This window comes from Alternaria incomplexa, assembly GCF_024043165.1.
Source record: "Alternaria incomplexa strain BMP 0042 chromosome Unknown scaffold_11, whole genome shotgun sequence".
In the NCBI taxonomy this organism is placed as follows: domain Eukaryota; kingdom Fungi; phylum Ascomycota; class Dothideomycetes; order Pleosporales; family Pleosporaceae; genus Alternaria; species Alternaria incomplexa.
The window spans coordinates 373,848-400,455 of NW_026249860.1; the positions used below are offsets into that span (position 1 = coordinate 373,848).

General features: G+C 54.7%; 8 protein-coding genes across 8 annotated transcripts; 5 read left to right on the forward strand and 3 right to left on the reverse strand.

The window, feature by feature from the left end:
• Positions 1-1,042: 1,042 nt before the first annotated feature.
• On the forward strand, positions 1,043-2,594 carry J4E90_007535 (uncharacterized protein; the record flags this gene model as incomplete). Its single annotated transcript, XM_051437070.1, has 3 exons — positions 1,043-1,196; positions 1,250-2,299; positions 2,362-2,594. The coding sequence occupies 3 exons, from the start codon at positions 1,043-1,045 to the stop codon at positions 2,592-2,594; spliced, it is 1,437 nt and encodes a 478-aa protein (XP_051288816.1).
• A 1,371-nt stretch (positions 2,595-3,965) lies between these two features.
• Positions 3,966-4,941, forward strand: TIF6 (Eukaryotic translation initiation factor 6; the record flags this gene model as incomplete). Its single annotated transcript, XM_051437071.1, has 4 exons — positions 3,966-4,072; positions 4,180-4,266; positions 4,339-4,763; positions 4,820-4,941. The coding sequence occupies 4 exons, from the start codon at positions 3,966-3,968 to the stop codon at positions 4,939-4,941; spliced, it is 741 nt and encodes a 246-aa protein (XP_051288817.1).
• A 650-nt stretch (positions 4,942-5,591) lies between these two features.
• J4E90_007537 (uncharacterized protein) lies at positions 5,592-7,040 on the forward strand (the record flags this gene model as incomplete). The annotated part of the gene is made up of 1 exon (XM_051437072.1): positions 5,592-7,040. One exon carries the CDS (start codon positions 5,592-5,594, stop codon positions 7,038-7,040), a length of 1,449 nt encoding a protein of 482 aa, XP_051288818.1.
• Positions 7,041-7,555: 515 nt separating this feature from the next.
• J4E90_007538 (uncharacterized protein) lies at positions 7,556-10,836 on the reverse strand (the record flags this gene model as incomplete). Its single annotated transcript, XM_051437073.1, has 2 exons — positions 7,556-10,704; positions 10,773-10,836. The coding sequence occupies 2 exons, from the start codon at positions 10,834-10,836 to the stop codon at positions 7,556-7,558; spliced, it is 3,213 nt and encodes a 1,070-aa protein (XP_051288819.1).
• A 3,210-nt stretch (positions 10,837-14,046) lies between these two features.
• J4E90_007539 (uncharacterized protein) lies at positions 14,047-15,459 on the reverse strand (the record flags this gene model as incomplete). The annotated part of the gene is made up of 1 exon (XM_051437074.1): positions 14,047-15,459. One exon carries the CDS (start codon positions 15,457-15,459, stop codon positions 14,047-14,049), a length of 1,413 nt encoding a protein of 470 aa, XP_051288820.1.
• A 2,081-nt stretch (positions 15,460-17,540) lies between these two features.
• Positions 17,541-18,909, forward strand: J4E90_007540 (uncharacterized protein; the record flags this gene model as incomplete). The annotated part of the gene is made up of 5 exons (XM_051437075.1): positions 17,541-17,558; positions 17,610-17,657; positions 17,718-17,790; positions 17,846-18,237; positions 18,289-18,909. The coding sequence occupies 5 exons, from the start codon at positions 17,541-17,543 to the stop codon at positions 18,907-18,909; spliced, it is 1,152 nt and encodes a 383-aa protein (XP_051288821.1).
• Positions 18,910-20,052: 1,143 nt separating this feature from the next.
• Positions 20,053-22,004, reverse strand: J4E90_007541 (uncharacterized protein; the record flags this gene model as incomplete). Its single annotated transcript, XM_051437076.1, has 2 exons — positions 20,053-21,749; positions 21,797-22,004. The coding sequence occupies 2 exons, from the start codon at positions 22,002-22,004 to the stop codon at positions 20,053-20,055; spliced, it is 1,905 nt and encodes a 634-aa protein (XP_051288822.1).
• A 278-nt stretch (positions 22,005-22,282) lies between these two features.
• Positions 22,283-26,485, forward strand: J4E90_007542 (uncharacterized protein; the record flags this gene model as incomplete). Its single annotated transcript, XM_051437077.1, has 3 exons — positions 22,283-22,344; positions 22,398-26,075; positions 26,122-26,485. The coding sequence occupies 3 exons, from the start codon at positions 22,283-22,285 to the stop codon at positions 26,483-26,485; spliced, it is 4,104 nt and encodes a 1,367-aa protein (XP_051288823.1).
• Between the last annotated feature and the right edge of the window lie 123 nt (positions 26,486-26,608).

A 26,608-nucleotide genomic window follows, 5' to 3' on the forward strand; every position in this document is an offset into this window, starting at 1 on the left:
CTGTCAATTGGATCGCTCCTGCAGCGCGAACCTGCTTCTGCATACAGCCACGAACCCTCTTTAGGCCGAGCTGCTGCCAGACGCCCGCCGTCCTCACCTCACCACCACTCCTCGTCCTCCCTCCCTCCATTCCTCATACTGTTAATGCCTGCGGGCCGTCATTCTTTTTGATATGTTTTAGCACTTTTGTCACTCTTTGACTATCTTCACATACTGTCTTTACGTCCTATTTTTACTGTCTTTTTACCCACGCCCCGTCATTAATGATCGGTTTCGACTTCTCCGCCCGCGTTTACCACCAGTCCACATTTCGGCATCCTCGGCCCACACCACCACCACAGCATGTCTTCACAACAACGCAACAGTCGCGCAGACTCACAAAACGCACTCGAAAAAACACTCGCACAAGGTCCTCGATTTGACCCGCCGCAGTCGCAGTCAACAAACACGTCTCCTATCCGCAAGCCGCTTCACGAACGCTCAAACTCGCAAACTAACCGCGACTCTGGGTCAACCATCCGCATTGTTCAAGATCCCGGACATGACATCTATCAGAAATATCCCGTACCCAGCGAACCCTCGCAAATCCTGCCCCCACCCCGTCATGCGCCGGGTTATGGCTTTGAAAGGCCGGGATCTCGTGTTTCAAATAGCAGCCAGGTCGCCAATACCATCGCAAAGTTCGAGGCGAGCCGAGCGCGAACACCACAGCCTATCCTGTCACGGAAGAAGGGTTTCAGACATTCGGGCTCCACTAGCATGTCAGAGGAAGATACCCTCGTAGCATCCTCTTTTACGCCATCGTCTTTAAGATTTTCCCAGGGGAGCACTGCCCCATCCTCACCCCCACCGGAATTAGAAGATGAACCAAAAGGCCTCGAGGTACTTGAGGAGGTCGTCTCCTCGCAATCTACAAGGCCAACTATCCGGGCTGTTCCTCCCTCTTCTTCTGGTGGAGATTCCGACCGTGCATTAACGCCCAAGGCCTCTGCTGCATCTTTTGCTTCACCTGCTCCCACCACCACACCACGCCCAATTAGTAATGCCGGAAACTCGTCAAGTGTCAGTTTCGGTCGACCGTTACCAGAAGTTCCCCAAGGCCCAGCGGCAACCGAACGTCAAGCTAGGGGGCCTGCTCTCACTTGTGACACTGACTATCGACAACCTGTATTGCATCCTCAACAAAGTACAGAGTCGTTCACGTTTTCTGATATTTCCTACACCAGCATCGAACCAACACATACACTAGCTTCATCGCAACCATCGCCATCTCTTCATGAAGCCAGCACAGCATCCTTCGCGAGCGGAATCCGAATTAATTACCCCGTCGTACGCGCGCCGTCCGGCACTAGCTCGCGAGCCGAATCCCAGGACGCGCCCAACATCGCATCCCGGATGCACGACCCGTCGCTGGTACATCACTGGAGCTCCCAGCTGTCAACAATCGCCTCCGTCTCCGAACGCGACTCGCGATCCCTCGCACGAAACTCCCGGTCGCTCGGCGCCAGATCACATTCACAAGAAAGCTATGCGGGCAACGGTCGAACAGCGATTCCACGCCGGAGGGGACAGACAATTGGGAGTGCACAGTCGTCGTCGGACAATGTATCGTCGGAAGGTCATACCGAGTTTTCTGCAGTGCCAGTGCCGCGGCCGCTCTTCTCTCCTACCACACGATCTTCGTCGGACGACAACAGTGAACACATGGACACGATCTCGCCGCTGCCTACATCGATCCCTCTGCGCATGAAGAACTCGGGGTACTTGCGCAACAGAGCCAATAGTACCGATGCAGTATCGATGAGCGACGAGCGACCTGGATCTTCTCAGTCGCATATGTCCAGATTCATTGCAGACAACATTCCAGCCTGGGCAAGGGTTTACTACCAAAAGGGAGAACGCATCTCAGTTGGAGCCCCGGAATCCGAGTCTTCTGAGAGCGTACGGCTGGGAACCGCCCACAGCGGACGATCGCGCACCCCTTCAGAGAGCAACTTCCCGCTCAGCATTTACCGACCACGGAACCGACCGAGGAACAATTCAAGGAACCGCGCTTCACATGCCGATACTGTCTCGCTAGCAGACGACGTTCACTCGATTGACGGAGCAGTATACGCAGTCGGGCCTCACATGTACCCGCTCAGCGGTTACTCAACACCGCACCTCCGGACCGATCGGAGAGGACAATTGTACAGCGCTTGGAACGCACCATCACTGGACGATGACGTTCATGCCACACTCTTCGGGCGCCAAAACAGACAGATCCTGCTCTTCTGTATAGGATTTCTGTTCCCACCTGGTAAGTCTTGACCCACGAGATACCACCGTATGAATGAAGACATGTACTGATCAGAAACACAGCTTGGATAATTGCCGCGTTCCTTCCTCTTCCCCTCGACCCGAACGCTGTTGGTACCCCAACTGCCAGCCAGGCCGACTTGGAACAGCAATTCGCCCGAGCGATGGGGCCCGCCGACGACAAGTCCTTCCAGAAAGCAACCTGGTGGCGCAACCTCAACCGTGTCATGTCCGGAGTTGGCACGCTTCTGATCGGTGTCATCGTTGCGCTGGCCATTCTCGCATCGCGCATGTAATGAGTGACACCCACTCTACAGTCCAGCGAACCTCTCCGACCGTCCTCTCCAGGCCGAATCTCACAATTTACAACCGACATTTGCACGCGATGCATTTGCATAACGAACCATTTACGATCATAATCATGCCATCACGCAAGTGTTAATGTTTTTCTGGCTCCGGCACACGACATGAACGCTCTCCTCGATATCTACTTCGATCTCGTTTTGGGTCTACTGTCCAGGCGCAGCCGCTATTGTACATTTTTCACTTTTCGATTCTCCACGCGTATCGTGTACGGCATGCTGCAGTTTAGCGGGCGTTCTCTTTTTGCTGCTTGTTCTAGTGTGACCGAAAGCGTATTACCCATTTGCTTTGCTCAGTTTGGCGCCATCAGCCACTTTACAATACTATTATCTTCATGTTCCATACCTGCCGCCTGGCACCTGTCAGTTCGTCTTGGAAGTTTGATGTGAGGCAAGGGTGCCTGTCGCGGTGGCTGGGGATCTGAAGCATAGCGGCCAACCGTGCGCTGCTCCTGGATAATCTCGCTGTGGTTCGAGCTTGACGAACTATATGATCTTGTAATTATAGTCATGCGTGCTACGTCAACTGTACGATGAGACATCAATATAACGATTACCTTCTCTATGCTATCGCGTCTTCCATTGATCATCGCAAGGTTGAACCTGAGGAGTTGGGCGCTTCACTGCGATCAGCCGGAAGACTACGGGAGTATTATGACATGTGTCATGTGGAGCTTCACACCATGCACTTGAGCAAAGCCGGTGCTCTGATCAGGTATCGACCACACCGATGGACTTGAGTCGCCTTTGAGTAATCCTCCGAAAGTCTATCACAAGGTTTCGTGGTCGTTGCTAAGCAATGCGTCCGGTTGCCATGATGCTGCAAGTCGGGCGAGGCTACATAATGGGCGAGTGCACAGCCATATGGCAAAGTGAAGGGATGTGGCTTGCTTCACGATCATGGACGTGCGATCCCAGTGACACGTCGAAAGCGCGCACGGTGACTGGTATGAGTCGCATCACGTCGAGATGAACATCGCATCTCATCTCATCTGACGCAGTCGCCAAGTGGTGACTCTTCGCTTCCAGTCACAGCCGTTCCAGCGCGAACGTCCAGATGCAGTGGCGAAGGGACGCGGTGGGCCTCCCAGATATGCAGGGTTCGGTTCACTCAAGATGAGTCGAAGGCGCTAGGCCCAATCCAGTAGCGGGGCTTATGATGTCGCTCTTTACAAAATAGTCCCGCCTTCACAGTTTCTGCAGACTTCACTCACAAGCTCACTAACCACGTACTAAAGACCCTTCTTTTTATTCTCCACTCCCCACAGAGCCTCACACACACACTCGACGTTCAACTCAATCATCATGGCTGTCCGCGCCCAGTTCGAAAACTCAAACGAAGTCGGTGTCTTCGCTACCCTCACCAACGCGTACGCGATCGTCGCAGTCGGCGCGAGCGAGAACTTTTACAGGTGCGCATAGCTCTATAGTTCTTCGCGGGTTGTTATAGTATGACGACATGCTATGCGACCGTGGCCAGCAAACCTGCGAGAAATTAGTACTGACGGTGGCGCAACAGTGTTTTCGAAGCCGAACTCCAAGATGTCATTCCCATCTGCCACGCCACCATTGCCGGAACCAGGATCATCGGCAGACTGACCGCTGGGTACGTTCAAAGTCATGCGATAGCTTGCGCTACGCGACACACGCCCTAAGACAAAACCTAACAAGTGCACAGTAACAAGAAAGGCCTCCTCGTCCCCACCACAACCACAGACCAAGAACTCCAGCATCTCCGAAATTCCATACCCGACGAAGTCAAGATCCAGAGGATAGAAGAGCGACTATCAGCCCTCGGCAACGTAATATGTTGCAACGACCACGTCGCTCTCGTACACCCAGATATAGAACGCGAAACAGAGGAGATCATAGCCGATGTGCTGGGCGTGGAGGTGTTCAGGCAAACCATCGCGGACAACGTGCTCACAGGAAGCTACATGGCTCTGAGCAATCAGGGTGGTATCGTGCACCCAAAGACAAGCATTCAGGATCAAGACGAGCTGTCGAGTTTGCTCCAAGTGCCGCTTGTAGCTGGTAGTGTGAACCGCGGTAGCGCTGTCGTTGGTGCGGGTATGGTCGTCAATGACTGGATGGCTGTCACTGGTACGTACAGAATTTTCAGAATGTCAAGACGAGCATGGACTAATTTGAATATCTAGGTCTTGATACCACAGCGACCGAGCTCTCCGTCGTCGAGTCTGTCTTCAGGCTCGGTGAGGGCAACGGCCCTTCCAACATCAACACTACGCACAAGGATGCTATGGTCGAGTCCTTCTACTAGATCATGGCTACTGGCCAGGATGCCGTATTTTACTCCACTCGCCATTAAGCCTAGTGCGCTGCTGAAAGAATCACGATTTGGCCCCGAGTTACAAAGTGATCGGAAGAGGCACTCGCCCTGTATAGGGTCGGGGTATCGGATATGATGTTATCACAGAAGAGCACAGGCTTAAAAATATCGTTACGTTGGTACCGGACTATCTGAGTAACTGGGTTTTCTCATGATAGGGTACTGCGTGCGACCGCACGTAGATTCAATGCAGATATGATAGAGAAACAATGCTAAGATTAGCGCCACGTTCTGTCCATTGAAGTGACCTCGTTCTGCTCCAACAAAGAAGATTTGAAATCATGCGGCTAACCGAGTGTCTTGTGTCACTGGTGTTGGTACTCATGCAGGTACCTTCACCCGCAACCCTGGGTAGGGCTGGAGGCGGTGGAGACTTTCTGCCAACGCTAAGACATCATCGTCCACGAAAGTCGCTTTGCGCCAACACTCTTTCACCAGCCCGCGTGGGTGCACAACACTTACGGAAACCTACCTCCCGCCGCTTAGTGGCATCCAAACCTCGCAGTCCCTTCAACCCGCCTTGATCTTCGGCTAGAAACCTCCAGTCGCCCTCCAAACTCGAACCCCACCCCGACCACATCATGTCCAACCCCAACTCAACAGCGCTCACGAAGCGTAGCGCCTCGAATGCGCTCATGCCACCGCCTCCCGCACCGAAACGCATAAAACGTCCCTCCGTAGTCCTAGATGAAGATACCTATGTTTCCGCCGTTTCGCACATCATTCGCCGCGACTTCTTCCCAGGGCTAGCGGAAGCCGACGCACAACGAGAGTACCTGAACGCGGTGGAGAGCAAAGATCGATCATGGATAAGAGAGGCTGGCAAGAAGCTCACACAGGTCATGACGCCCGTGCCGAGCGGGCAAAGAAAGACGGCAGCGAGAACGCGGTTCGACAGGGCAGGCGGCGCTGGCGACAAGACCCCAAGCGTATGGGGCGCGGACACGCCTGTCACAGTCGCTGGAACGGAGATTGAAGACGACGAAGAAGGCCTAGGCAAACTGGACAATGTCGACCTGAACATGAGCCTAGGCGCATTCCAAGCAAAGTACACGAGCGAAGACCAGGAGAGTTTCAGTCAGATCATCGACAAGCAGAACAAGGCGCGATTCGACAAGAACGTCTGGCTCCGCGAAGGAAACATGTACGCGAGCAAACAGCGCATAGCACAACAGAAAGTCCTCGAAGCCCGCGCCGCCGCATCCGAAGGCAAGGAACTCGTCCTCAGCACAAAACCGAGCCAAAACCTCGACGAGCGACCCGCAGCGCCCACCGGCCACCGCCACACCGCCCTGAACAGCTTCATGTTCGGCCCAGACAGCGTAGAACAATGGGCACCAACCCGCGCCCAAGAAGCCGAAAACACATCCCTCGCGCCCCCAAAGAAAGTCCTCTACAACAACACGCGCCTCCCCGCGCCAGAAGCCGAGCCTCCTCGCCCGTCCAGCCCCACACTCTCCGCCGTCCGTGACGCCGTCGCAGGACGTCCGCGTCTCAATCCCAGCGAGGGAGGATACACAGGTAGCGAAACACCGCGAGTAAACGGCTACGCCTTCGTCGACGCGCAACCGCCTTCCCCTTCCTCAGACGACGACGACGCGCCAACCGACCTCCTAGAACGCTACGGTCTAGACAGCAGCAGCACAGCCACACCCTTCACCATCAACGACTCCTCCTCGCGCGAGAAGATGCATCACAGAATGGTCGACAAGATTGGTGCGAAACGGTCGAATCCACATACTCAGGCGAAGCCAACGGGATCGGGCTTGGGCATTTTTACGAGCGAGACACCGAGGTTTTTGAGTGCGCCGACGCCTAGGAGGGGCGGGGCGGCTGCTGCTGCTGTTGGGGGCATGACGCCAGGGAGGAAGGCGAAGGGCGATTTGACACCGGCTGCTCAGAGGCTATTTGAGAGGATGGGTGGGGCGACGCCGAGGGGAGGGGGGAGCGCTGGATTTGGTGGCGAGGGGAGAGGGTCGGGGCTGGGGAGGGAGTGGACGCCTACGCCTAGGGTGAAGAGAAGGGCGTAGAGTGGAGGGACGGATTTGTGCGAAGTGCTCGTGCAGATATCGTGGGCGGGATGTAGTGTAGTATTAGTGATACCCAATTTTTACATATACCTTCTCTCAAATGAAGCATATATATCTTCAAGTTAACATCAGCAAGCCAGTCATGAGCAAATCACATAATGAAAGATGACGAAACCATGCATGTAACCAGTTAAATAAACCTTTCTACCTAAACAACGCACCCACACGCAAGATCCTGCGCAAACCGCCCAGGGTATCCAATTGGAAAAGATGCTACAAACAAGGAGGGGGCTATGCAAAAGAGAAAAACACATGTATAACAAGATAGTACAACGCCAATGCAGCTAAGAAACATGCAAATGCCCGTTTATCCAAGAAAAAACAAGAGGTTCCTCGCTGTATGCAACCCTTTTCCCTGTACAAAATGGACAGAAAAGAGAAGGAGAAGGTAAGGAAAGATGAGACTAGTAGCGAAGGGCATGTGGGATCGTAATGTACAATTAGTGGTGGGTCATTCAGCCGCCTCTCCTCCGCTGTTCTCCGGGACCTTGGTAGCTTCGGAATTGCGTGCCGGGGGCGTGATAGCTTCTGTACTGCCGTCTAGGTCTTGATTGTGAATCTGAAGACCGTTCACCGTTACTCTGAGAGTGCGCTTCGCGTTGCTCGTATTGCATCGGTGGGGGGTGGGGATGCGTTGGAGAGTACGCTTGCTGCTGCTGCTGCTGCTGCTGTTGTTGGTGCTGAGGAGGAGGCCCCTGTTGTTGCGGTGGTCCAGATTGGCCGATGAAGGGTAGAGGCGGTGGTCCGCTATGTGGGGGTGGTGCCATGTTTGCGGGAAGTATGGGTTGGCCGCCGTACTGGTGGATCTTAAGCGGTTGGTATGGGGCCATGGAGGAAGGTGGTGGGGGTGGTGCTTGGAAGGACCCTGGAGGTGGTATGTAGCCGCCTTGATAGGATGGAGCACTGCCGTATGCTGGTTGGTATGACGGTGGTGGCGGACCTTGTGGCGGATGTGAGGTGGGTGGGTAGCTTGGTGATTGCGGTGGATATGGTTGGCGTGGCGGCGCAGGATCATAATGCGCGAAACGGAAGTTGATCGGCGGCGCTGATGGCAGTGGACCAGGTGGCTTTGGAGGGAGTGGCAACGATCCTGACGGTGGTGCATACGGGCTTTGATGTATTGGTGGAGTTGGGCCTTGCTTGTGTTCCCCATAGTGAGGCTGGGGAGCATGGGTCTGATATGGCGATGCTGCCGATTGTTGGGAGACTTGATGGCCACTCGTCCTCCTGCCATGTTCCCATGGCTGAGGAGCTTGTTCATGGGATTGCCGACGCGAATGATAACTACCCGGTAATGCATCATACAGCCCAGTAGATGGCCTGGTCGGATCATATGCCGCGACTTCCCCTCGGTCTTGGGTGTTTATGCTTGGGAGCATTGAGTTTCTCCAGTGAGCAGGAGCCTGTCTGTAGTGAGAACGGTCTGGAGGTTCTCGACCAAGCTCGCGTGCCTTCCGGTCTAGAAGTTCCCTGATCTTTTGGAGAGGATCCCGCCGACGTAATGACTCGTCAGACTCTCGTGTCTGCGGTGGTACACTTGGGTGTTGCCACGATTGAGTGTTCGATGGGGGTGACGATGGCGGGTTGCTCTGAGGCGGGCCACTCAATGCGTCCATCAGTGCCTGATCAATGGGTGGCTCTTCCTTATTCATGACAGCGTCTACTCTGAGGGCATCGCTCCTAGATGGCGTCTGAGGATGTGTGGAAGATTCCCGCATTGATGGTGTGCTTGGCTGCTGAGTTGAGGATTGCGATTCCCTCGTCCTTGAGACTGGGACTTCTTGATCATCATTGAGAATATCCATGATTCTATGTGTGGATAACCTTGGTGTTGTCTTCGCAGGCGCCTCAGTCTCTTTCGTCGACGGTGCAGCATTGGGCTCCGAACGGGAAACATTTTGAGTAAGATCCACTCCGACCTGGGTGCCCTTGGGAGGACTGCTATGCGCAGCTTGCGACGGTAATCCTAGTGGTATGGCTGGCTGTGCGAACTCCGGCGACTTTTCCCGCACAAACTCCTGCTTGATAACAGGTGTCGTCGCTCGCGGCGGCGGTGGGGGCTGTTGACGTGGATCTGGGTAGTGGTACTGAGGTTTTGGCGCGGCAGCGGTACGCGGCTGATGTGCTGATATATCTGCAAGCATCATGAGCAGAGCAGCATGCTCATTTGGAATGACCTCAATCGCTGGTGGTTCTGGTTGGGGGGTCGGCGTCCTTTCGACTTCGATGGCAGCATCAGCGAGGCTCGCAATGTTGTAATGCGCAATAGCTTCGGTGCGATCTGGACCGTCAAACTTGGCAAAGCCACCAGCTACGTCCTCAATCGAATCATCAGCCTCTTCATCGTTTTCAACAAAGGCAACTCGTGCTGCAGTGAACTTCCGTCGTACTGAGTCGTTCTCAAGTTCCTTGTCCGCCTCAACGTAAGCCCTGCTCCGTGAGGCGAACTTTGATCCGATACGATAGTCGTCGGCATGGTGAGCTTCGTCACTGAATGTTGGCGGAAGGATGTTATCTTCGTCATCTGTGGCATCAGCGTGTTGGCTCTTCATTTCCCGCTCCAGCTGCTTCGCGCGGAAGAAAATCTGGAGCATAAAGTCATCCTGAAGTTCCCGGAATCGATTGACGTATTGCTCTCGCTGAATATGCTCCTCGGCGATGCGGACGCGCTCTAATTCCTCGAGTCGATATGTGCGCAGAGACTTGATCTGGTCCAGACGGGAGTCGCGGCGTTGGTCGAGCTGGGCCATGACGGCTTCGTACTCCGGACATTTCTTGTGATACTGGGGGTCATCTTCAAGATTCTTCGTAGTACGGTTTGCCAACTCTTCTAATAAAGCCTTTTGAACCTTTGCAAGACTGCGGTAGCTCATCTTAAGATTGAGCTGTCGGCGCAAATCAGTCTCCACATTGATGTCCGGATGCGGTTGGCGCCGACGACCGGGCAAACGCCTGCCGGACTTTGCAGGGGCATCGCCATTGGTCGGCAGAACGTTCTGAAGGCTTTGACTGCCGTCAACATCTGGAACCTGCTCAGGTGAGTTGGGTGCGGTGCTAGCATCAGTCAACTCAGGAGGTTGGTCGGCGGCGGTGTCGGTTTGCGATTCTTTTGTTTTGCGCTTTTTGCGCGGTTGTTGTTCGGAGACATCGCTTTGGGTTCGGGTGAGAACTCCGTTTGGACGTGTTTTGCTGGACTGTGATGAATCGTCTGATGCGCGTCTCCTCTTTGCTGCTGTTTTTGGTGCCGTTGAAGTCGCACTAGATGCAGGTTTCTGAAGCTCTGGAGTTTGGGTGCCATTCATGGGTGTGTTGTTGTCGAATGAGCCATTGGATCTCTGCGGCGAACCAGAATCGGACGATGTTCGGCTGCGCTTGGCTGGTCGCGCATCCTCATGGTCGGGAGTTGCATCCTCGTTTTGCGCGTTTTCATCCAGAGAACTACGACGGCTGCCAGAGCTTGCGCTAGATGGGCCAGCCGAGCTCGTGTGGTTAGACGTGCCTTTTGCACCGCGACGCGTTGTCATTTGGAACGGTACTGAAGGAGCAAGGCGAGATGTCTTCGAACCCTGAAGACTACTTCGCTTATTAGACAATGCGCTAGCGGCTATGCCAAGGTTAGCATAACCCTATAGGGAGCATCAAGAGGCAATTGTAGTAGGCTTGCGGACTTACGCGGTGCCTTCAGAGGGCTGTTAGAGATGACCTTTGTGCCTTTGAACTTTCGTTTCGGCGGCATTGTTGTTGTGTGAGACCTGTAAGCGGAGACCTGGACGAAGCAGCCGTTAGCCTGGAATCATAACATGATGAGAGGGTGGCGGAAACTCGAACCGAACTTCGGGTATGCGATTGGATACTTACGGGTCCAAGATATGGTTTTGGGTGGATTTCTGATATTGTCACCCTCTTGTGGGGTAGGTAGAGTGCTGGTAGTGCTGTAAGCAAGACGTGTCAGCATATGGTTGTCGCGATGTCAGTAGCAGAAAGCAAGTGAGCGATTCCATCGTTCCCTGAACTGCTGGACCCGTAGATGATTGAAATTCGTGCGATGGTTTTGCGCGACGTGAGTGCTGGGTGTGAAGTACTTACTATGACCAGTCGCCTTAGTGAGCGCGGTGACTTGCTTGACAGCGTGACGCGAAGTCCGAGTCAAGGATCCGTAGACTCATGGATTAATCTTGAGGTATTCTACAGCCGTTTCGATATTTTTACACGCGATTTGCTTGTAGAAGTCGAGGTTGCGGGTGCTCGCAAGACAGAAATAACCCTGCAGAAGGAATGCTCCGTGTGGCACAGTCGAGCGGAAGCGCTGAGATGGCTAGATGCTGAGAAATGTCAGTATAAGGAGATAGCGCAGAAAGCGCACTTGTGAAGCAGCAACAAGAGGTTGGCGAGGGTGTTGGAAATCGTGTTGATCCGGCGCATGAAGATGAAGCTCTTGTGAGATCCTTGGTCAGGCCTGGCGCCTTGCCCGATTGGGATCTGAGTCCACGAATGACAGCGCCCGCGAGCTCTTCACCTGCAACAATCGCAACGCGTACTGCACAATAGGATCCATACATTCACGCAGTCGTCATGCGACTCGGATCCAAGTCCTACTCTACAGTAATTACCATGGCTGCTGGCCACTATTGACGGCGCTGTTGGTTCTGCGCCTCGAGCCTTCCGGTGCAGCACGCCAGCCGAAGAGGGCAATGACCCAAATTACGTGCATCACCATCGTCCCTGCCGCCACCGTGTCCCGCCACTTCAAGTCATCGCATCTGCCTGTTGCAACGTCCATCACGGCACCTCTCTCACGGACTTTTCACGAAGCATTCGGCGTACTTTCTGGAAGCTTTCAAGTTGCTTCATCCAGGTTTCACGTCGCACGTCATTAGCCGCAGCGCTAGACGGGACGATCCTCCCGAATCGTCACCATTGCCCCTGCCCCCTTCACTTGAAAGTTGCAACGCAAAAACGAACATGAGGTGTACTTGAAGTCAAAAAGACGTATACTCTCGCTTCTTGCTACTTTTCTCTAACAGTGTCTATCGGAGCCGCATACCTTGTGGTGAAGGGTGCGGCGCAGCATGCATGCATCCGTCGCGTCGTATTGCATGGCTTGGGGACGGGACTTTGAGCAAGTAAGGGGGTTTCAAGACAGGCTGTTATGGACTTGGTTTCCTATCCTGGACGCTTGCAAGGTGAGCGCAATGCTCGTACTGTTCGAATGCAGACACAAGTTCGCGCACTCTCCTCTTCACTGAGAGAAGCCAGAGGCGTTGATGTCGCGTGTGACCAAAAGGACAAGCGGATCGGCGGTCAGCGTAGAGCGCGCCACAACACATGAGTAACCATCAAACGCGCCACAACCCACACGACTGCGTATATCGTCTTCTTTATGATACCTGTGATTTCCTTGGGCTAGACGATGTTATTAAATCTCTGATTACTCATTCATTTACTTCCACGGCACCAACTTAACTACTACCAACTAACTGTTCGCCCAAACTCTCGACGCTACGCTTTCGTTACAACAACCAATGGCATACTTAGTTGGCGTAATGGACTAGTTGTGGTGTGGTCAATTGTCTGTCCTCTTTGAGACCGATTACATTGTGATAGTCATAAATTGCATCCATTCAGCGTGTCTCAAACTGATCGCAAGGCTAATACATCACAGTATGGAGCCAAAATACACGATGGGAATTGCAGTACAGCCTTGCGCACACAATATTACATGCCAAAGTAAGTTCAGAATACTCCAATACTACGACGATCTTGACTCTCCACAAGACCACCAACGAGAATAATTCTCCGACAAGATACCCCAAGTATCACGCCCCATGTCTTCAACACCACTGCACCCATCCAATAGTCCCCCAATCCAACAAACCATATATACGAGCCATCTCACCCCGAACCTAAACACACGATAGACTCCCCTCAACACCAACTCCCGCTCCCGCTCTTACTCATCACCACAGCTCCATCTCGGGCTCCGACCCGTCCGGCCGTGCACCCACACACCCTTATCCGCAAACTCCGGAAGCCGCGCGCGTGCGTCAGGGCAATCACGCCCGAACTCGTCATCACATAAGGTTCAATCTCCCCGCACGCTCGCCAACAACGAAGAACATTCGGCCGGTAGGTTTAAATGAAATGAGGCGGCTGTATACGTACCATGGTCAGCGGGGATCTCCCTCGTAGAATGGGAAGTTCGGCTAACGGTCGACTCTGACTGGCCCGAAGTGGGGCAGAGTAGATACTGCATGTTGCGAAGGGGGGTCATGCTGGCATCATGCATGTTCTGTGGTAAGGGAAGGGCAGTGGTTGTCAGTCATGTAGCGTTGTTGCGGGAAGGGAACTGTTGGAATACGACAGGTGAGGCTGAGGGGTTCCAGCTTCGGCAGAGAAAGAAAGTTTCTTCACAATAATGCGTATTATGGTTTGCTGGACAGAAGTATCAAGGGAAGAAGATGCTTGTAGATTACTGATGGTGATGATTTTTGTTGTATTGATTTTGGGTATAACGATTTGCAGCCTTGCGGCCTAACTTCGTCTTCGATTCTCCTTGTTCCCGTCCGTTCTTGTCCGGGTTTTTTTCTAGCTTTCCGTCTTGACAGTGCGCCTGACTAGTTGACCAGCAAATAGTCATATATGAAAACAATAAGATACTATGACTATACATAACGAGATGATGATTGTCCGCTCGAACAGCCCTGTATGCTGGAGCCCAGACCTGATAAGAAAAAGAGTCGCGATGCAGAAACGCTCAACGCTCGATCGAACCCCCGTGAGGGCGAGAGCTAGTGACAGAATAGGAACGTGTAACATGAATGGGTATACCGAAAAGGTATGAACAGTATAAGGGAAATCGTATCGTACAAACGTAAGAGACATTACATCTTTCACATTATATGCGTGACATAAAGGGAGTAGAGGTAGTACTCCCCGTGATGATCTATCATCGATCAGGGGAGTACTGGAGAGCGACGCGGCGGGAGCCGCTCATGCTGCTTCGGGGGGAGGAGTTGAGCACGAAGTCGGGGATGGGAGGTGTCATTTCGCGGCTGGGGGGAGATGGGCTCCTGGACTTTGATTGGAGGCTTGCCGAGCGTTCACGGGTGAAGCTTCTGGCTTGGTGGAGAGAGGGAGGGCCCATGGCGGTTTGACTCAGATTGCTGTTCGACCTCATCCGACTAAATGATCGTGGCGGGCATGCGATGGCTTGGTTGGAGTAGGGGCTGGCGATGATGCTCGTACCAGGGGTCATTGTTGGAGGTGGCAGACCTGATGGGCTCTCCGACCTGAACAAGGGGTGGATGTGAGCCTCGCTGCATGCTGGACTCGGTGGGCGCGAGATGTCTGGCATCATCTTCGGGGGCGGGGGCAGATCTTCATCATCTTCCTCTGGGAGTTCTGACAGAAACGGACCGTCCAGCGCGCGAGCGGGCGAGTGAGGACGGCTGCCGGGGATCGGCTCCAATGTTGTGCCCCTGGTTGGCGCCGCTTGCTGCAAGACGACATCGCGTGCTGGAAGGCTCACGCTGCTTGTGTCCCAGCTATCGAACCCATCGGAGTGAGAGACAGTGTCAATCGACTGTCGGTTCGAGTAGATGCTGGCTGGGGCGTCTCTGGTGAAGGACTTCTGGCTGATGAGAGTAGTGCGCGAGTTGACTGGGCGGACTACATGACGTAGAGACTCTCGGAAAGATCTGAGGGACTGCGATGAGCGTGTAGAGAAGGTGGGCGAGGGCAAGGCTCCAAGGACCTCGGGTTGCTGATGAATGGCCATGGGAGTCGCAAGCTGGGTGTGCTCTGCGAAGTTGAGATGGCTTGGGCGCGAAGTCCGCAATTCACTCATGACTGAGTCACGAGGGCCTGATGTGATGACAGTCTGAACTTTGGGTGCTTTGCGGTTCCATAGCGATGAGGTGTACAGGATGGCCTGACTGAGACATGATACGACCCAGGCTGCGATCTGTCCCGAAACATGGCTGTCCCAATTTGAGACCGGCGCAACAACAGGGTCGGCTGTGACCTCTGCCCATCTCGACTTGATCATGATGATCGAAATGAGAGACAGTACCAACGCAGCGCCAGATATGAGAACGCTGACTGTTACCAAAGTCTTTCTTGCCCGACCTGATCGCTCTAGGGCTCCGCGGACGTTTCCCACATTGTGAAATATGTAGAAGCCGACACAGCAGAGAGAAACGACGTCGAAAGTGCTCGCTACAGCAGCGATGCTGACCAGGGAGGATTGAGACGAAGAAAGAGATGCCGTTTCCAAGATAGACAAGACGGTGTCAGCGGCTGTGCTTGACCATGCAACAACGCCAACAAGGGAAAGGTAGAATTTTCGAGATTGCAACATGATGGACGAGAGGCGTAAGGTTGTTGGTCAGCTCAAACCCTGGCCTGAGTACTCTTGGTGGAAGGCGACAGTCAGCCTGGAGTACGTCGAGGTACCGATACAGACGGGAGGTATAGTCGTATTATAGTACCAGGGGGTTCCAGGGGGGATTGTCGATAATTGGTTTTGGTTGAAGAACACCGAAGAGGATGCTGCAGAGAAGTGGGTGAACTATCGGTTGAAATGCAAGATGGAGCCCCAGTATTGTTGCTGTGGAGAGACGCGAAACCGAACAGGCGCGAGTCGGACGCGTTGCAGGAAATAATGCGGCTGTATAGCTGCAGCTACTATAGTCGAGCAAGCCGTTACGGGGCGTGGCTGATGCGGGTCTAGTCCGGTTATAGTATGTACGGTATAGCTGGCCGATCTTCGGTGGAACGACTAAGGAATACGATGGGTTTTGTGAAGCGAGCGTTGTTCGACGATGAGTGACGAGTGGATGACGAGCGAGGGAGTGACGAAAAAGGGACTGGATAGCGGCGTGAAGACGGGAGAGCATGTGGGGAGGGACGAGTAGTAATAATAAATTTGTGTGAAGTCGAGAAGGCTGATGTGTGCCCATTGTTTCGTGGACTGGCCTGCAATACGCGTAGGACAAACGGGGAAACCCCTACTAGTCTGCTGGGATGCACGCAAGCATCATTCGAGCATGGCGCTGCACGACCTCAGCGCATGGGTACCGAGTCCTAAGGGCATGGCGATGCGACATTGGCACAGCAGAATGCAGTAGCACGGCCGCAGAGCTGAGAGTATGATGGCAAGCCTACGATTCAGCGTGGTGGCAGTAGGCCGGATGCGCTGGAATCTGATGCAAAAGAAGGAAAACAGTTTGTCTTTTCGAAACACGAGCCAAAGCGGCCAATCGCGAGCGAGACCGGGTCAGGCGTCGAGAGCCGGAAACAGCTCAAGGGCCTACCTGTCAAAGTTTATGGTGTGGAGCTGCGGTAAGTTTAGCCCTTCATTTCCTGACGCGTTGTTTTGACTATGCGTTCGGCAGACACAACAAACAACCTGGAGAGAACGCGATCGGACAATTTCCACGCCTGATGAGCTGTGGATACTCGCTCGATCTGCCACGGCTGGTAAGCGCTGGCGAGGCATTACGGAGGTGCGACCGACGATAGTCTCCTCGTGCAGTGCGGAGAGCACAGCATATCAATAGGCGACAGTCACACAGTCGGCGTGTCCTAGCCAGAGTTTGGCAAGGCGGTGAAACGGTCTCGTCGCCTCATGGCCAGCGACTCATGGCGGCTCTAGGGCGGGGATTGAAACAAAGGGCCGAGCGATGAGCAGCAACCGGCTGGGCGACGACGATGACAGCACCTGCAACCTTGTCAAGATTTTGGAGTTGGCGATGCGCGGCATGTGGAAGCGTGCCGTGTGTCGATGCGATGTCAGCACACTAGCCGGGGAGGAGATGAAGCTGCGGCTGGGCGATCTGCTGTTGCGTCACTGGCCGTGTTCTGGCCGTTGGGGCCCTGCAACCGATATTCGAGCCCTGAGCTGGATGTCAGCAGCCGCGTAAAAAGTAAACTCTCGTGGCTAGTAACACCTGGTATGTGTGGTGGGTACATCAATACCGAGGAATAGGTCTAGGGGTCTCTTTTGCGCCCAGGATTAGCGATCAGGATTCACGATCAGGATTCACGATCAACGATGCAGGATGCGCCTGGACAGTGAAGCCTGGAGGTGCGCCACATGTGGCGTCGGCTTAGCAGAGCTGTGGCGTACAGCTCCAGTGTCAGTGTGAGTGGCAGTGTCAAGTGGTAATGTGTACCAGTTGACTGTGGTTGACGACAGCCTAGCCTAGTGCACCGTGTTTCCACGACCTTCTGAGCAAACGACGCTCGCTTTGTGAGAATAAAGGCTGCAATCGCATTCACATTGCTCCTGCTTCTAGTTTTACCTTCTTTCTCACTACGCGGTACTACTAAACCCCGCCAAGAACTGCCTCATCATCCCCACTACCTCACCTCCAACACCTACTCCGACACCCCGCCCACCCAGCTCCATCTTCAACCACGCACCCAGCAACCGCCAAGATGAAGATCACATTCAAGGTAGACACCGACTACCTTGTCCCACACATTACAGCCTGCTAACCTCTGCAGGACCTCAAGCAAAACAAGTTCGTCATCGAGGCCGAGCCTTCGGAAACGGTGCGCAGACCCGCCACATCCAGAAAATTATCGCAACCGCCCTGCTGACAGACACTCTAGATTGGCACCCTCAAGTCCAAGATCCAGGCCGAGAAGGGCTGGGAAGTTCCCCAGCAGAAGCTCATCTACTCCGGTAAGCTGCTGAGGTGACATGGCTGCTCAGCACAGTCGCTGACACAAGACAATAGGCAAGATACTGCAAGATGCCAACACAGTCGAGTCGTACAACATCGAGGAGAAGGGCTTCATCGTCTGCATGGTCTCCAAGCCAAAGGCTGCCGCCGCATCGTCAAGTAAAGCAGCGCCCTCAACGCCCGCTCCAGCAGCAGCCCAGACGCCCGCAGCTCCTGCCGCGCCCGCACCTTCATCCAACACACAAAACGCCCCCGCCACACCTTCTCCCGCGCCAGCCCAGGCATCCGGCGAGCGCTTCAATGACCCCTCGGCTCTGACTATGGGTGGAGAGCGCGAGGCCGCCATTGCCAATATGGAGAGCATGGGTTTCGCACGCGCTGATATTGACCGGGCCATGCGCGCCGCCTACTTCAACCCCGACCGCGCGGTTGAGTATCTCCTGACGGTAGGACAAGTGACCATTCTGGCCTCGACACACGTGCTGACATCATTCTAGGGTATTCCGGAGAGCGCGCTCCAAGAGCAACAGCAACAAGCACAAGCCCGTGCCCCGACCTCTCCAACGCCCGCTGCTGGCGGCGACACAGGTGCGACACCTGCGCCTGCCGGAAACGCACCATCCGGAGGTGACGAGCCGATGAACCTCTTCGAGGCCGCTGCCCAGGCTGCTCAAAATCGCGGAGGTGCTGGCGGTGCCCGCTCCGGTGGTACTGGCGGCGGTGCTGCGGCCGGTGCGCTCAACGCCAACTCTCTCGAGTTCCTGCGCAACAACCCACAGTTCCAGCAGCTACGACAGGTTGTACAGCAGCAGCCACAAATGCTTGAGCCCATCCTACAGCAGGTCGGCGCGGGCAACCCTCAATTGGCGCAGATGATCGCAAGCAATCCAGAGCAGTTCCTGCAGCTCCTGGCCGAGGACGCAGACGAGGACGCGCCGCTGCCACCCGGTGCCCAGGCCATCTCTGTAACTGAGGAGGAGCGCGAGGCTATCGAGCGCCTGTGTCGCCTTGGGTTCGAGCGCGATCTTGTTATCCAAGCATACTTTGCATGCGACAAGAACGAGGAGCTGGCCGCGAACTTCCTGTTTGACCAACCCGACGATGCCGACGACCAGTAGAGGGACTTCGAGTTCTGTGCGATCACTGTGCGACCTCACCATACCCGATGTCGACCCTCCTCCGGCTGATATCACCGTTACAATCGCACGACAACCATCCCGAAATTGGACGAATACTATCTCGAGTCCACTCCCCTCACACGGCTCAGTGCAGTTACTTGGGAATACGGAAAGGAACATTCCGACTAATCCCACTGCTTAACATGACGATAACATGATACCTTCCGCATGCGGCACGCGTAGGAGCTGGACTTGCTGGTTTCTGGGTAGTAGATGGACCAGCGTATGCCTGCTGGGCGAAAGTAATAGCTCATCAATAAATCACCACCCCATTCCATGTATTGAATTGCAACATGACATGTAGTATAACGCCGAACTGAAATGCCCATTGACAGACTACCGTACCCCAACACTACCATTACTCACGTTCTACCCGAAAACGCACCGGCACCCCGAAACGGTGCACCGCAACGATAAAATAGAGAAAAAGCTACACAGAACCCTGGCTCCAAGCTGTTCCGAGAAAGGTATACCAAGGTGAAGGGGGGAGTGCAAAAGCACAGCCTCACTCGTCTGACCCACCCCTTTGTTTCTTGCATCCTCAAAAAGAAAAAACGACGTCTATGCCATCTACCCAGACCCCACGTTCACGATATCTCCTTTTTTTCGCGGTCCAAACTGCCGCGTCGGTCTGCGACCCGCGAGAGTTGTTTTTAGCTGTTGGCGTTGGCGTTGTGTGTAGCATGGTAGTTATTTTTGTTGTCGTCCCCTGACGGCCCGCTCCCTTGCGTTGATCGTTCTGGATCCCGCTTCCGCTTTCTTATCTAGGGTTTACATCCGCTTGGTCGGTTTTATCTTTGTTGCTTTTGGCCGTGGTGATGCTGGTGATGTGCTGTGACGCGACTTGTGGTGGCGAAGGGATGGGTGATGCTGGCTGGCAGGCGGGCTGCCTGAAGGGATCGTGAGTTTGTATTCAGGGGGTGTTGGAGGGTTGGTGTAGTTGTGGTGTGGTGAAACAGTTCTAGAAAATCACAGGTGGTGGATCAGAGTAGTAAAGAGGTAGATGTGAAGACATGGATAGATAAACGACTCAAAGGTATCAATTCCGCAGAACAGTGGTATACGAGTAAACTAGGGAACTGATCACGCTTCGACGGCAGTAGCCTTCCTCTTGCGACTCCTCTTCTTCTTTTTCTTCTCCCCTTCGACAATGTTGCTGTCGTTGTTGCTGTCGTTACGATTGTCGCGCCTGGGTGCCGCGGCCTCTTCTTCGCCAAGTAGAGTCTCGAATCCGCCCTTAGGTCCATCAGGATCGCCAAAAGTATCTTTCCTCCACTGCCTGATGCGGGCCTTCTTACTGAGAAACTTCTTGTCCTTCTTCTTCTTGATGGGATCTCTGAACGCGGCGAGTTTCTTCAGGCCCGCGAAGTCGTTCAGGGCTTTGTCGTCTGCAAGCAAGATATCGCGCGCAGTCAGACCGAAACTTGTGGGAGATGTTTCGCGGTAGCGGAAGCGGGACGCGGCTTTGGAGGGCTTGGCAGCGAGAGCGGCTTCGTATTCGAGGTTCTGGTTGACGAGGTTTTCTATCAGGCGGCGATCGCGACGTGCGGTGGATTTGGCTTCGGCGCGTTCTTGTTTGCGCTGCTTGGAGGACTTCTTGGAGGATGTACCGGTCTCGTCCTCGTCGTCCTCTGCTTCGGCGTCGGGCATCTCCTCGTCGGATGAGAGGTCGGGTCGCTCTTCTTCGGAGTCATCCTTGAAGTCAGGGACAAGATCCTTGATATCGATATCATCGTCGAACTTTGGCTTCTTAGGCTTCTTGCTCTTCTTGCCGCCTTCTTCCTCATCCTCGACAGTGTCTCCGTAGTAGGCATCACCGAAGCGCTTCTGCATTTCGGCGTCCCATTGCTCATCTGACCAGTCGGCTTCCAACACCTCCTTCCACTCGTCAATGTTGAAGTCCCTGCCGCTCAGACCTCCGATCTTGCGGATCTGCTTGACCTTGCTCTCCATGTCTTCCACCTTGAGCTTTCGGAGACGTGCAAGCTCCTGCTCCTTCTCTCGTCTCTCGGCTTCTCTCTTCTGTCTCGCCTGTTCACGGGCCTTGCGTCGGCCGCTCTTGTCGTCTCGGCGGACCGTAGTGCTTGCGACAGCATCACGCGCATATGTCATGATCTTCTCGTTCACACCCGTTGTATCCTCAAAGTATAGGTTGTACGAGTTTTCCCACTCGTCTGCGGCAGCATCTTCATCTTCATCGTCGGACAAGAGGGGTTGGAAGCGGGCAGATTGCGTGGGTACCCAAGCGCGAGACGCCATGAAGTTGGACAGGAAAGTCTCCGGGTCCTGGTCGGCCTTCTCGACATCCTCGGCGGTGATCTTGGGTTTATCGCTCTTGGACTTCTGCGGCTTCTCCTTTGCGACGATGAAGTCGTCGTCTTCCTCCTCGTCGGCATCCTTGAGCGCCTTGACGAGATCCTGCCTAGCGTCTTCCTGTTCCTGCGCATATGTCTTCGGCGGCGCATCCTCGTCATCGTCTTCGCCCGTGTACTTTCCCTCGAGCAAATTCTTGGTGTGGTAGTCGCGCAGTGTCATTGATGGCTCCTTCTTCTTCTCGTCTGTGCCATTTTCGCCCTCTTCGAGTTCGCGGTAGAACTTGACTTCCTTGTTGTAGATGCGAGGGTCCTTTGCGCGCAGAGCCTGGAGGGTGGCATTGACCTGTTCGTCGAGATCTTCGTCGAGTAACTCGGCTGCATCGTCCTCCTCTACGCCCTCTTCGGAGTCTTCCGACTCGTCGCCGCCGTTTTGGAACGCCTTGTCCTTGCCGTACTTTTCCTCTACTGCACAAAGTTAGTACTGAACGTGGCTATGCCCTGACTAAGCCTACATCGGAACTGCTCGGCGCGCTTCTTGTTGTGCTCGAACTTGCGGGCGTATTCCTCGTTGACCTTGAGCGAGACTCCGCCGCCGTCGCTGTCGGAGCCTTCATCGTCGGTGTTGTCGAGCAGCTTCGCCTTTTTCGCGGGGGGCTCGTTGGCGGCGTTCAGGTCGCGCTTGACGCCGCTGCTGCGCTTCTTCTCCTTGGTGCCTGCCATGGTGGATGTTGTGGACGTCGAGGTTGTGCAGGAGCGTCTCGCGCCGGGCCTTCACAAAATTTTGGTGGAGTAGGCGCTAGCGCGTGAACTGACGTTCGCCGCGGCGGTGACGATGGACCCGCCGCAACACCAATCGAGCGGTGCATGGGCGAGGAGGTGCACCACGCGACACGCCCACCCACGCCGCCGACCATGTATAATAGCCTGCCTGTCTAGTCTCTTTCTACTTGCTTTTGAGATACTCATTCCTATAGCGTCTGTCAGCACGAGTCGGCAGCATGGCGGAGGAGAAGCCGCCGCAGCTCAGCATAGAGCCCGTGTCACGGCCGCTGGATCTGATGTAGGCCGAGACGATGTGACCGAGTACATGGGCATGCTGACAATTGCATACAGACCCGTCGTCATCAAAGAAGCCGCCCTCGACTCGCCCACCTTCCGCGCGACTGCCGTCCACTACGGCGACCAGATCGAACTGATAGAGCGATGGCTTCACTCCTTCATCAGCGCAACCTCGACGCTCGCCGCAGAGTGCAACAAGATGCAGGGGCTCGTGGACACGTACATACAGACATCGCACCCGCCGCTGCAGCTCTCCGAAGCCGTCGTCGACCACGACTACACCGTCCTGGCCCTGAAGCGATTCGGCGAGGGCGCCCGCGAGTTCTGGAACGGCACGCTGCGCAGCATGAAGAGGGCCGAGGCAACCATGTGCGAGCCCATGCGGGCCTTTGTGTCCAACGACCTGCGCATGCTGAAGGAGGCGCGCAAGAACCTCGACTCGACACAGCGCACCTTTGACGGCGCCATTGCGCGGTACGCGGGCCAGATCAAGACAAAGGAGGCGTCCTCGCTGAGAGAAGATGCCTTCCAATTACACGAGGCGCGACGGGCATACCTCCAGGCCAGCATGAACTTCTGCGTCTTGGCACCCCAAGTGCGTCTGACACTGGACAAGATACTCGTCAAGGTCGTCAACGAGCAGTGGCGCGACATGAAGGCGGCAACAGACGCGTCCAACAAGGGCTTCAACATGTGGACCTCCGACGTCGAGCGCGTGCGGGGCTGGAGCAAGGAGATGGAGAACGGCGAGCGTGTCTTCAAGAGGGAGCTCCATCTAGCACGCCAGCAGATCGAGGGCGCCGCCGAAGTCAGCGCAAGACCATCGCGAGAGCTGGACACCTACGCCGCTTCGACCGTCCCATACCTCGGTGCCGCACCTTCGTCCGCGAACCTACAATCCCCAGCGAAGCCTGAGTTTGGCAGCGACAAGGCTGAAAAGCAGGGCTGGCTGTTCCAGCGCACAATCACCGGTAAGCCGGCCAGGACCTACTGGGTCAGACGCTGGTTCTTCGTCAAGAACGGCATCTTCGGCTGGCTGACACAGGGCACACGGTCCGGCGCCGTGGAAGAATCAGAGAAGATCGGCGTCCTGCTCTGCGGTATTCGGCCAGCCTTTGCTGAAGAGCGACGCTTCTGTTTCGAAGTCAAGACGAAAGACACGACGATCCTTCTACAGGCCGAGACGCAGAACGATATCACGGAGTGGATCTCTTCCTTTGAGGTTGCCAAGCGCAAGGCACTGGAGGATACATCCAAGGATCTGTCGGGAGCTGCCTCTGTCGACGCCGCGTTCTCTATAAGCCCTCCTGTGGCCCCTGAGTTCGCTGCAAAGACCTCCGAGGGACAAGCCGGCCAGCCTGGTGAAGACACCGTCAGCATGGACCGTACCGAATCGCTCGGCGTTCCTGGTGCTGATAGCAATGCGACACGCGGTAGCTTCGATGTGTCGGCTCGACGTGGCACAACAACTGAAGGCGATAGCAGCCGCCGCGATCATACTGCCAGAATCATGGAGAAGCTCGACTTGACAAGGAAATCAACAGTAAGCCCTCAGCTGAGTGGAAGCAACCCCTCTTCCGCCAGCGGTGGCATTGCTAGTCTTATCTCCGCAAGTCTTGCTTCAGCTAGTCATAACATTGTACAGGTCGGACAGATTGCCGCGCCTGCACCTGGCCTCCCTGATACTCGGCTTGTCATGGGCCAGACACTTCCATATACCAGTCTTGCGCCTTCCACCCTTGCGAGCCCGCCGGCTCCGACCAACCTTAGCAAAGCCGCGGTCGCTGTAAGTGGAGAGCGAGGTCTCGGGACAGGCCGCTCAGGTAACATGCCTGGTGGGCTCATGGCTAACCTCTGGGGCTCGGTCAACTGGGGATATGTCAACGTCCTTGGGCGCGAAGATGAGACCAACACGCGCGACCGCAGTCAATCTGGACCTCCGAGTCCTATTAACCCGTCTCCTGTCCTTGGACCCAGCGATGAGAAGAATGGAACACCTCCTGTTCCTACCGGCGCTGTTCATCGCAAGTCGAGCAGTATGGGCGGACCCATTCCGATACTCACCAAGACCAACCATGACGAGGTCGACTTCCCAAATTACTACCCTCTCGCTCTCCGGATGCAAGACGCTCAGTTCCGGATACTGTTCCCTACAGTGCCACGCTCGGAGAAAGTCGTGCTGGTGTTCCGAGCCGTATGGAATCCGACAGATCAACAAGAGTTCCCCGGGCGCGTGTACGTCACAACTAAGAACATATACTTCTACAGCAATCACCTGGGTCTTGTACTTATCACGGGAATAAGCATGTCTTCTATCGATGAAGTCACTGCTGCTCCCGGCAAGGACTGCGACTTTCTTTTCCTCCATTTCAAGTCAGGCGCAAGGGAGGATGGCGCTACTAGGCTCACTGTGAAGACGTTCCTCGAGCCTCTGAAATTGCTCTTGCGTCGACTGAATTTCCTCGTACGCAATACTGCCTCTGGAGAGCACAACCTCGAAGAAACGATGAAGAGAATGATCAGGATGGAGACGGATGAAAGCCTCAATGCCCCTGGTGAGGAGGGTTGGGAGGAAATCTCTCCAGACACGCCTGTTGATACAGGCTATGGCGGGAAGAACATCAAGACCAGCCTGCGCATTGATGGTAATCTGTTTGGACCATCCGGCGCAAGTGCCGCAAAGAACGCAACCAAGTTCAAACTACCGTCGCAAGCTGTAGTCTTTGCTCCAGCTGGCATGACGCAAGTTGCCGTGGAGAAGGAGTACGATATCAGCGCAAAAGGCCTATTTCATATACTCTTCGGGGACAAGAGTGCGGTGTTCCAGCTACTATATCGGGAACGGAGAGCGTCCCGCATCGTCCAAGGGCCGTGGATCACGAGCGAAAAAAACCTTCAACGACGAGATTTCGAGTACGAAATTGCACAGCCTGGTAAGAACGGAGCTGTTGTCATAAACGACTACCAGGTCATCGAAGTCCTCAACGACCATCTTTGTTACGTGGTCTCAGATCGCAAGACACCCTGGTACCTGCCAGGCCACGATCGATTTGTACTTCTTAGCAAAACAGTCATCACACATGTCTCAAAAGCACGATGTAAGCTTGCTATCCACACAAAGGTGGACTGGAAGCGCAACCCACGTTTTGCGAGGAAACTCATCGAACGCCAAGCCCTGCAAGACCTGGAGCTTGAGGCGCAAGATCTTGTTGATGTCGTCAATGATCAAGTCGCCAGGCTCGGCCACAACAGAAGCACGAACAAGGTCACAAGTATCTTTGGCCAGATCGGCGCCCAAACACAAGCTGTACAGCTCGACGCGCAGGATATACCACCGCCGAACCGACCTCGGAAGTTCAAATTACGCCCGCAGACGACCGCATCTTTTGTCGCGCAATACATAGGGAACATCATTATAAGTGTGGTGTCAACAGTCATGAGCTGGATATTGGCGATCGTAGCCGGTCTTGGCAAAGTTATCTCAGCACACTCATTGCTCTTTGGCCTTTTGCTAGTCAGCGGTGGAGCCAACTTCTTCTATACTTCCAGGGACAGTTGGAGCTGGTGGCACGAGCGAAATGCCGCTAATTACATGTCGCGATTGGGTGTCAAGCCATCAACTACGATGACCCGCTCGATCTACATTCGCGATATCGAGGAGTCGTTCTTGAACCGGAACAACACCAATCTTGAGCTTTCAGTGCCAGTCGCGGCGAGCACTGATAACAAATGGTATGCTTCTTCACCTAGAGATGCCAACTCGGCTAACTGTATACAGCCACCAGACGTTCACAACCCTCCTCCACGATCCCTCATCTACCGTCTCCACCCAGTCTTTCTTCAAACCCTCTACGCATAGCACCCAGCGCCTCCACCGCACGCGACAAAGCCTCGGCTCGCACCGTCACGATCTACTCGTTGCTTTACGCGTCGTCAATCGCATTGAGAAGGAAGTGGTGGAAGCGGAATACGAGAACTGGCTACTGGATGAGACACATAAATGTAGCAAGGTTGGAAAGCTCCTAGAAAGCGCAGCCAAGAAGGGCAAAGAGAAGCAGGTAGAGGACTGGGTCAGAGGATACTGCGGGGACTGTCAAAAGAGTTTGCAGGTGGTTGAGGAGAGCCGGAAGGGTCTGGTATGAGCCCTACTTCGGTTAGCCACTGAGCACAAGAATATGTAATGGGACAGTCGGATGGGAAACCTGGTAATGCCATCGCACAAGCGACGAACCGAACCTAACTTTATCGAATTTAATAACGAAATA